The sequence below is a fragment of the Gymnogyps californianus genome, chromosome 20 (assembly GCF_018139145.2).
Source record: "Gymnogyps californianus isolate 813 chromosome 20, ASM1813914v2, whole genome shotgun sequence".
NCBI classification, from domain to species: domain Eukaryota; kingdom Metazoa; phylum Chordata; class Aves; order Accipitriformes; family Cathartidae; genus Gymnogyps; species Gymnogyps californianus.
In genome coordinates, this window is record NC_059490.1 from 1,121,282 (window position 1) to 1,130,649 (window position 9,368).

The following is a 9,368-nucleotide window of genomic DNA, read 5'->3' on the forward strand; positions in this document are numbered from 1 at the left end:
ATGTCGTGCCCAGAGAAGTGGCTGATGGCGGAGACCAGCGATAGGAAACCAGTAGCTGAAAGCTGCTGCATTGCAAATCTGGAGTGGTAACTAATTCCCAAGTGCCACATTTGACATGGCATTACCCTCTACTCAGACATCTCCTGTTTCAGGTACCAGTGGTCTTAAATGCTTCTAAGCCAAGCGACCTTGGGAAGTGGAGTGGGAAGATGTGATTTTATTTTTCAGAAGTGGAATCATAAAGGTAAAGACTGGCAAGTCAGCCATGGCGAGAGCGGGATGAACCTACCTGTCCCAGCTTCGCACATGGCCTCGGCTGCTGCAGTATTTAAATTCCTGCAGCCTGCAAGAGCCCAGCTGCACCGTCTAGACAGTTCATGAGACTTCTGTCTGTCCCTTATAGAAAATCCAGATGTGTACGTTACCCCACCAAACGTGTGGATGTGGTTCACAGAGCGATTCTCTGCAAGCTTTGTGCTGTTTCTTTAGGACCAATACGCTGCAGCAGAGCTGGGGTCTGTATGCGTCCCCTGGTCTCTTTGGGGACAATGAAAATGTAAGAGGAAATAAAAGCGATGATGGGTGTTAACTCCTGCCCCGCCACGTGGCCAGTTGTGGCCAGCGTAAAAAGTTGCTGGGACGGATTTATTTTTGTATTCATATATCCACATGTATCACTGCAGATTGATGAAACTTGCCATGTTTTGATGCTGCTGAGTTGTTCCAGCTGCTGCCAGGGGTTCTAAGGAGAGGAGCATTTCTACTACAGTTTTTTTTCTCAAGATACTCTTAATATAAGCCCTGTAGTGTGCCCGTGTGGGATGAGTGGTCTTCAGTAACCCTGTGGGCTGTGAGCTCACCGACCTGAGATGCACACTCTGCACAGCTGGCAAGAGGCTGCATGGATACTTGAAAACAAGTTTTTGAGTTTCAGGACCATAGATATGTAAGCATGGAATTAAAAATAAATAAATCTGCTTAAGACCTGTGTGCAAAGCCACACTCCATCTCCCCAGAACAATGCTTTTCCTTAATAGCAAAAGAATATATTTAAGCTCAGCAAAGAAAGTATTTCAAGGAAAGCCACTGAAAAACAGACTGAGGGTATCCTGACTGCTTCTCCAAAGATAATTCAAAGATAAGCTTGCTTCTCAGGAAAGAATATAAATGGAGTATAGTAGCGGGGTTTTTTAAATCCCTCTGTGTGTTTAAATGCTCAGGTGGTGCAGGGACTGTAATGTTTGCAGGCTCTGAATGCATTAATTCCCTTAAAAAAAAAAAAGTCTTCGTGCACAAAATAACTTTGGGGGGGGGTTTGTTTGGGTTTTTTTTTTTGTTTTTTTTTTTTTTTTGGAAAGCAATGCCCTGCCTGCAACACCGAATGCCTCTTGCAGCCCTGGGTCCCCAAAGCCACGGGTAGCAGCGTTGCTGTTGGCACTTGGGGTGGGGGTTGGTTTGCAGGTGGCAGCCGGGAAGGGGCCATGCAGACGGTGCTGGATCCAGCTGCTCCGTGGGGAGAGGAGACGGGGAGCGGGACACCCCGCAGCACAGAGCCCCTGCGTGAGCTGTCAGCTTGTGTTGATTGGCTGGGATTTTAACACTCAGGCAGGGAGAAGGATTAATCATTTCTGAGTGTCTAAGAGCAGAGCTGGTAGTTGGGTTTAATTTGTTTTTTGGGATGGGACATAGAAGTGTGGACTGGGAAGCATTGGACCTGCTGGCCTTGTAAAAGCTGAGTTGCTGAGACTTGCTTTTGCAAAATGCTCCTTTAATGTCTCATCCTATGTGCAAACCAAAATAACCGTTGACTGAAACATTTGGCAAAGCCAGGTTTTAAAATGCTGGAAATCATAACTAGAAAAGCCATCCGAGGAGCAGTGGGCTCTCCGTGCCCTCCTGTATGATGCTACACCAGTTTCTGTGCCTTCCTGCAACCGAAGCACGCGCTGTTTTCCCTGCTTACCACTGATTGATTTTTTTTTTTTGGTGTGGTCTTTAAAACTACGCATAAAACTGCTGTATTTAACCATTAAACCCTGTGCATCTGCCTGGGAAGAATCCATTTGTTGGACTACTAAATGTTCATGTCCTCGAGTAATTAAAGAGTAGCTGTTGCAAGACCCAAAGCTCTACTTTCTCTTCCCAGTCTTGCCTCTGCTCCTCAGGGATGCTGCGTTGCAACAGAGCTCATCGGAGAAAGGTTTCCCATGGGTCCTCTCCCCATCGGGGACGGACTCTGTCCTTCCAGCCCAGGGTTTGGTCTGCAAGGAGCTGCAGCAGGCTTTGCCCCACTGCTCTGCTTTATTCCCTTATGTAGCCCATACTATTTAGTCCTTTCCTGAAAATACGTTAATTTTTTTTTAATAGAGAAAGACCAGAGTGAATGGATGAAGAGGAGCCTCCTCGTTTCAGTGTGTTTTTCTCTGAAGGAAATATAATGTTATCCTTGTTAGGACAAACTAATTGATTTTTGGCTAACTTCCATTTTTCAGTGTTAGTGTTTCATGTGTCACCATCTCTGCCTCTCTTCTATATTTTGTCCCTTCGTATAAACCCTGTGTCTATTTCTCGGCAGTTATGCATGTCTGGAGGAATGTAGTAAATTGTACTACTATATTGTCCTCAATATATGTGTATGTTTTTACCCCCCAAAAATGGCTTATGCAAATATGTTGATAAGAAAAGAAATATGTAGTGTGGCTCTTCTCAGTCATGAATGTTGATGGGTTTCTGTAGCAAGAAGCTTCTCTCTCTGCAGTCAGAGCAGCTGTAAACCTACTGCAGAAGATAATTTAAAGAAATTTCCTGCTCATATCCAGTCTTGCGAGTTATAAGAGAGAAGGGAGGTGTTAGCCGTGCTCTGTTGATGCTCCCAGGTAACTTGGCTCTCCATTTTAGTCCTGGCTCCTGGTTGTCTTTGCAGTATATACATTAGTTTTGCTATAGACTGTTTGAGGGGCTGGCCATGTCCATGGACAACACAACCCCAGGCAGGTGGCTCCGTCCTTTTGCACCATTGCCCTGTGGCTCCCCTGGGTCCAGCCATGCCATTCCTGGCAGAGGTGTGTAACCCCTTGACAAGTGTCCCCAGTGATGGTCCAGCATCACGCCTAGAACTGCTTTTCTGGGCTTGAAGGCCGTTACGAGTTTCCCCTCGTTCCCTTTGCCTCTTGTTTTCCCAGCTCGGGGCAGTGCTCCTTGCCCTGGCTTTTGGATCTGCAGAAATCAGGCAGGTTTTGCATTGCTGTGCACCGGTGCCATGTCTGTAGGGAGTGATCGGTGGTGGGACCATGGGGACTGGAGCTTGGGGACCAGAGCTCGAGGATCCTGGGAGCACGAGCTCCGAGGGGAAGGCGTGTGCTGGCTCCTGTGTCATCTCGCTGCTTGAGCGAAGCCCTCGGGGAAGGCAAGTTTGCCTTTCCAGACAACACAGCCTGGCTTCAGAGCCAGCTGAAGGAACTTTATTACTTTTTTTTATGATGCTAGCTTAAAAAAAAAAAAAAAAAAAAATGAGGGAAGAGTTTCAGCCATTTGTCGATGTATTTATCACCTTAAAAGACTTAACCAGGTAGTGAAAAATTCAATAAAAACCCTGACCGCATTAGTCTGAAATAACACTGATGTTTAGCATTGGCTTGCCTGTTATATGGATGTTGTGAAACTATCTTGAGTCTTAAATCTTTTGTTATCTACGGAATAATCACAAAATTGTTAAAATCCAATCTGTAAATCTTGTGGACAATTGAGGCTGTTCTCTCCACCCCATGTTTATCTGTTTTTTATTCCTCAGCAGAAGTAATTGCTTTCCATGACATACTTAAAGGATTGCTCCCATTTCTTCATATTTTATAGCTGTGCTATTGCAGCACTAAAAATATTTAATATTATTTAATCTGCTTTTGTAATGAATCCCAGGCAGCCTTCATTTGGTTGTTCTGGTGGGAATGGTATCGTCACCTTAGTCTGCAGCAGGCGGCTCCCAGCCTTAATAGCTCTGTTGTGTCAGGAGCTGCACGTTCAGGTGGAGTCAAAATTAAATCGCTTAAAATCTCACTTTGACCTAGCCGAAGTTCAGGATGCAGAGCAACGCATGTGGTTTATGCAAGCCTGGAGGGTTTTATCCCCAGGAAAGCATACGTAGTGCTTCACGCTAAGGGGAGCGAGTGATGAGGGAGGAGAGGGCAGAGGTCCCTTCCTGCCACTCACCAAGCCACCTCTCGGCATCCCACCTTGCTCAGGAGCACAGCCCAAAAGCCGGTGGGTCTGGGCACGCTGCCTGCGGGCCAGCTGCGTCCTTGCTCGCTCCACTGCGCGCTTCCTCCGGTGGCCTCTGAAAGCTTTGCTGCCCAACTCCTGGTGACGGGGACTTTTTGGGACTGGTCTCTCTGGAACAGAGATCTTCGGTTTTATTTCCTTCTGCCACTAGTCTCATCAAAGGTCACTTACTCCATGGAAGAACAGCTGATGTGGTGAGATACAGCCACGGCATGATACGGGGGGAGAAATAGTTTGCTTCTAAAAAGAGAGAAACAATCTGATTGTATGCCAGAAACTCATGTCAGACTCTCATCCCTGTACAAGACCACTTCTGGCGTCTGCTGGGCAGTGACAGTGTTATACTGATGTTGAAGCTGCTGTGGATGATGAAAGCACCAGCACTGATGCCAGCCCATTCACAGGGTGGGGGGTTTTTACCCTCCCATTGCCAATCAAACCGGTTGTGAGTGCAGCTGCATCGCCATTGCCTGGCTTGACACAGGAATGGTCTGAGCGGGGCTTCTTCTAGAAATAGTCTAGAAATAATTCTCAATATCTCCTGCAGGTAATAGTACGCTGTTTTCATGCACTTTCTAGCTTTAAGATTCTGGAGAGGCAGATATCTACGCCCCAGTTTGGGCTCAGGGTGGTGGCTGCAGTCCGTACCCTCGTTTCAGCTGGTGTGGGTGGCACCAGTATCTCCTGTAGCTTTGGTGCTCTTGCTGAGCCGCTTTTGACCACAGGGTTAATGGCTCGTTGCAAGCTCCCCCTTCCATCCTGAGATTAGAGCATCCTGTTGTTTTTCAAGGAAACGGGCTTTACCGAATTACTTATTCAGTTGAGTTCAAGTCACGGCGGCTTTTTTGTTCTTTATGCGCTAGGTTTCTCTTAGTCGGCCTCAAGGCTATCTAGGGACCCATCGGACGCGTTAGGAGAGCTCCGTACCCATCGTGGGAATAAGCTCAACAGCTCGTGTGCTAAACAACTCTCCCATGTGCTATGTTTGTTAAAGGCTTTTGCTGGATCCTGTGGGGTGGTTTGGGGCTTTTTTCTTTTGCCCTTAATTTGTGTGAGAATCTTGAGCATTAGTGAATCAAATTTGGGGGAGCAGGGAGTCTTACACATGGTGTGAACTTGTCACCTAGCACCTCCACATGCATTGGGAGGGAAGTTCAGGTCTCCTGAGCCTGGATCCTCTTTGGGACCTGCCGCTTTACAGGCGATACGTTGTCTCCTCTGCTATTGCTTTCCTTGCGGCTGCGCACACTGGCAAGGACGTGTCGCCTTGGTGAAACATGGCCTCCACGTTAGCATATGAAGAATGAGCATTGGGTGAGTTTATTTACGGGGAGACTTGTTCCCCGCTGTTATGACTCTGCAGTCTCACATCTCCGCTCCGTGCGGAGGATGACTCCTGCAAGAATTCGCTGTAATTACGCAGGCAGCAATAGATTAGCTTTAGCAATGTTTGATTGCAGAAATTTGCAGGAGTCAGCAGTTTTTCCAACCAAAAAAGCTTTTAGCTCTTGGGCAGAACGTCAAGTGCCATTTTAAATGCATAGCCATCAGGTTTTTGAAAAAAACAGGGAGTCAGTCTGTGTTCCCTTTTTTCTTTTCTTTTTTTTTATTTTTTGGATGAAGTGTGTAATAAGCTCTTAGCTCAGATAAATCCTAATTGAGGATTCAGTCAAGGCTGTTGCTAAATTAGCAGAGCAGGTCTGCTAGACGAATGCAGCTTCAGCTTGTCAAAATAAGCAATTCTTAAAATTCTCCCGTGGAAAGAGGATTCATGTCATTAAACCTTTTTTATCTTCCCCCGTTCACAAACACAGCCCTCTTGCCCTTTTCAAGAATCACCCAAATCCATCCCAATCACCACAACACATGGCTCTGGTATTGCTCCCGTACCATTTTTGCCAGGCTCTGGCTGCCCTGGAGTCGGTGTCACACGCTCTGAACAGGGCCTTTGGTTAACCTTGGAAAGGTCCCTTCATCAAAGGGTACCTGGGCATCGCTCTCAAATTTACACATTTCCTCCAGGGCTCTTCCAGTTCCCCAAACCAAGGTCTTTCAGGTATAAGTGACACCTGGCAAGCGCAGACATGCCTGGGAAGGCTTTGGGATGCACCCTGGGAAGCGTTCCTCCTGGCAAAGTGGGGCTGAAGCGGTGGTAGGATCCGGTACCTTGAAGGGTCCGGCAAAGCACCCAACAGTCAAACCCTCGTGGAAGTTATCTGCTGGTAGACAGCACTAAGCAACTGAAGCTGTAACAAAAATGGCCATCCTGTATCTGTGGTGTCAAACCCCGTGCATGAAATGTGGCTCAGAAACAGTAAGTTCTGGGTATTTGTCCACCTGAATTGCTTTTTTTCTATTAAAGCAGTTATCCTACATTAGCTTCTGGATGACTTTACCCTGGTCCTTAATGTGGCTAGAAAATTAAAAAAAGGCTACAGCTAGGTAACCAATTTACTATGCATCCTGCTTATCTTAGCATAAATGTGGTATTTGGTGCCCCTCATTGCTCCCTGCCTCAGTAACGTGTTCCTTTTCCTTCCAGTTCAAGATCGATGGCGAGTGGTGCACCTGGATCAACTACGACCGCTTCCAGGAGCTGGTGCGAGAGCACGAGCGGAGCGGCAGGTCCAAGACTTTCACAGCGGCCGATTACGCAGCCAGAACTCCTCGCTGGGCACTGTTTGGGTCCAGAGAAAGGGGATTCGATCCCTTGGACATAAGATACCAACGGAAGAACAAAGCGAGAGACATCTCTGGGTGCTGAGGTTAGGTTGGGGCTCGCCGAACTTTGGGCTGGCCGGCTGCTGAGTTTTGGTCTCCATTTCTAGGCTAACACTGATTTTGAATCTATTCACCTAGATTTTTCTGATGTTTGATATTGAGAAGGAGGGTAAAGCCTTTATTTAACCCTTCCCTCCTGTTTTTAGGGCTTCTTGGATGAAAATATTTATAACGCTCTCTATCTCAAGATAAATCACAAATGGTGCATGCCAGCAATTTATCGTTACTGGCAGCGTGATGAGGGAGGCAGTGGCTGTAGTCTCGGCAGCGGAGAGTGTTTGGAGTTGGATGTGGAGGGGTAGCGTTCATTTGACTTCTGTGCCCTGCTGCGAGGAGAGCCCGGCACGTGCTGGCACCCAACTCAGCAACAAAATGTTCCACGTCCATAAGGATAAGTGCCAAGGGGATTTGAACACCACAAGCTGGTTGGATCTGTGCAGGTGGGACCGCAGACAGATCTGGATCTAAAAGCCTGAGCCCTGCTGGAAGTATCACTGTACAGACAGTAACATAGATTTATGTATTTTAAACACTGGTGCCAATTCCTATAAAGACCTTGTCCCATCCCCAAGAAGCTGAAGCTTGGGAATGGTGTAAGTAACAGCACCCCTATTAATATCGTCTGCACCTTCTGATATCTCTCCAAATATCTTCCAGCTTCATGGGTTTGGCAATGAATATTTTCCAAGTAGTTTTATCCCACTCCCCCAGCAGCCCTAAGCAACATATATAATTCTTCAAAGCCCCGTTAGGCTCCTGCTGTGTGTGTCTGGTGTCCTGCTGATGGTGAGGACGTGCTGTGGGGAGCCAGCAGGCTTGGGCGTCAGCAGATGGCTTCCTTCGCTCCAGCCAGGCAGGTCAGCAGTGTTGCTACTGGTTTGGGTGGAGGCGGTAATCTGAGATAAATGAAAACTGAATGCGGTTGAGATCTCTTGTGTCAAGAAACCAACTCCTTTAGTTTGGAGAGGTGACATTTAGGCACGAGGTCTAGTGACTTGTCTCAGAGAGCAACACCCAGGGACCCTGGGCCATGCCTGGCACTCTGTTTGGAGGTACTGCAGACTGGCTGGAAAATTGCATTTAAATGAGAGGGGGGCAGGTGGTTTTCTGTTGGGAAAATCCCCGTTTTCACGTGCCGATGACCTTTCCCTTTCTGTTTATGCAACGTCCCTGTCGGCTGCAGTCCCTGATGAGTTGCAAAGGATCAGTGTGCAAACAGCTGGGGCAGAGCCCCGATGTCCGGCCGTGCCTTCAGCTGCCGAATGGCTGAACTGGGCTACAACACTACTGCTTCCCGGCTAGCCTCCCACGCCTCTGCCGATGGCTTCCACCCTTTGGCAGCCCCCGAGGCACGGGGCAGCACTGGCTGTTCTCCTCCCTCCCTCCCTGTACCCAGCCAGCCTTTTGGGGTGAGCGGGCTGTGGTGTGGGAGGGCAGCAGACAACGGGGCTCCCCTGTTACCTCAGTCTGCTGCGCAGTGGCTTGACCTGCTCCAGCTGGAGCCCTTGGGCTGGGGAGCCTGACTGCACCAGCTGCAGAAAGAGCTTGCATTTACACCCAGAGGTGTCAGCTGCCGGTGGGAGGAAAACCGCAGTCATGCTCGAGTGTTTGTGTTCTCCCGATGAACTCCAGGAGCGCAGATCAGAGGCGTTCACAATGCTCCCACCTTAATGGTGAGGTCCATAAGCCTGCGAGGCCCAGCGCCTGCCGCACTGTGGATAGGACTGTTCCTGAGACTGTGGTTATTTTTAAAAAAGAACCTCATTTCTTAAACTGTAAAAAGTGTTTATAAAGAAGAAAGAAAATAAAGTCATTTTTCCCTAGAGCACCTTTGTTGTCATTGCTGTATGAGACTTTGTAAGAGGGGATGCTAAAGGGTTTTTAAGGAGATCAAAAGCACAAACATTGCCGAATATCTTCTTTTGTCTTGATAGCACGTGGAATGGAAGGGAGAGCATCCGTGTATCCGTGGATGATACATGGATAGAGGCTGCTCTAACAGGTCAGTCACCTGGCTCCTCTCCCCAAAGCACTGAATGGAGGTTGGAGGTGGTGAGGAGAAGTCACCATGCTTCCTCAGGCTAATGCCGAGCAGGACATGCTGGCACCAGCAAGCCCTGGGGAGGGACAGGACATTTTCAAGCCATCTGTCCGTCTTCCTACAACAGAAACCTGACACAATAACATTGCTGCTTTGTGTGAATTGCACCACCAACCGTGGGACTCTCAACCCCATGGTGTCCACGCTGCGTGATTGCATCTGGCTGGGTGTGCTGAGTGTCCAAGCCAGGCTGGGGAGACCCTGTGCCCAG

At 48.1% G+C, this 9,368-nt stretch overlaps 1 protein-coding gene across 1 annotated transcript in view; it reads left to right on the forward strand.

The window, feature by feature from the left end:
- The window catches only part of LOC127024504 (S-adenosyl-L-methionine-dependent tRNA 4-demethylwyosine synthase TYW1-like), a 107,140-nt gene extending 98,259 nt beyond the window's left edge, over positions 1-8,881 (forward strand). Inside the window, exons 15-16 of the mRNA XM_050909094.1 lie at positions 6,818-7,040; positions 7,203-8,881. Coding sequence (XP_050765051.1) covers positions 6,818-7,039 — 222 coding nt within the window. The 3' untranslated portion in view covers position 7,040; positions 7,203-8,881. The remainder of the gene's footprint in view (positions 1-6,817; positions 7,041-7,202) is intronic.
- Positions 8,882-9,368: the final 487 nt, after the last annotated feature.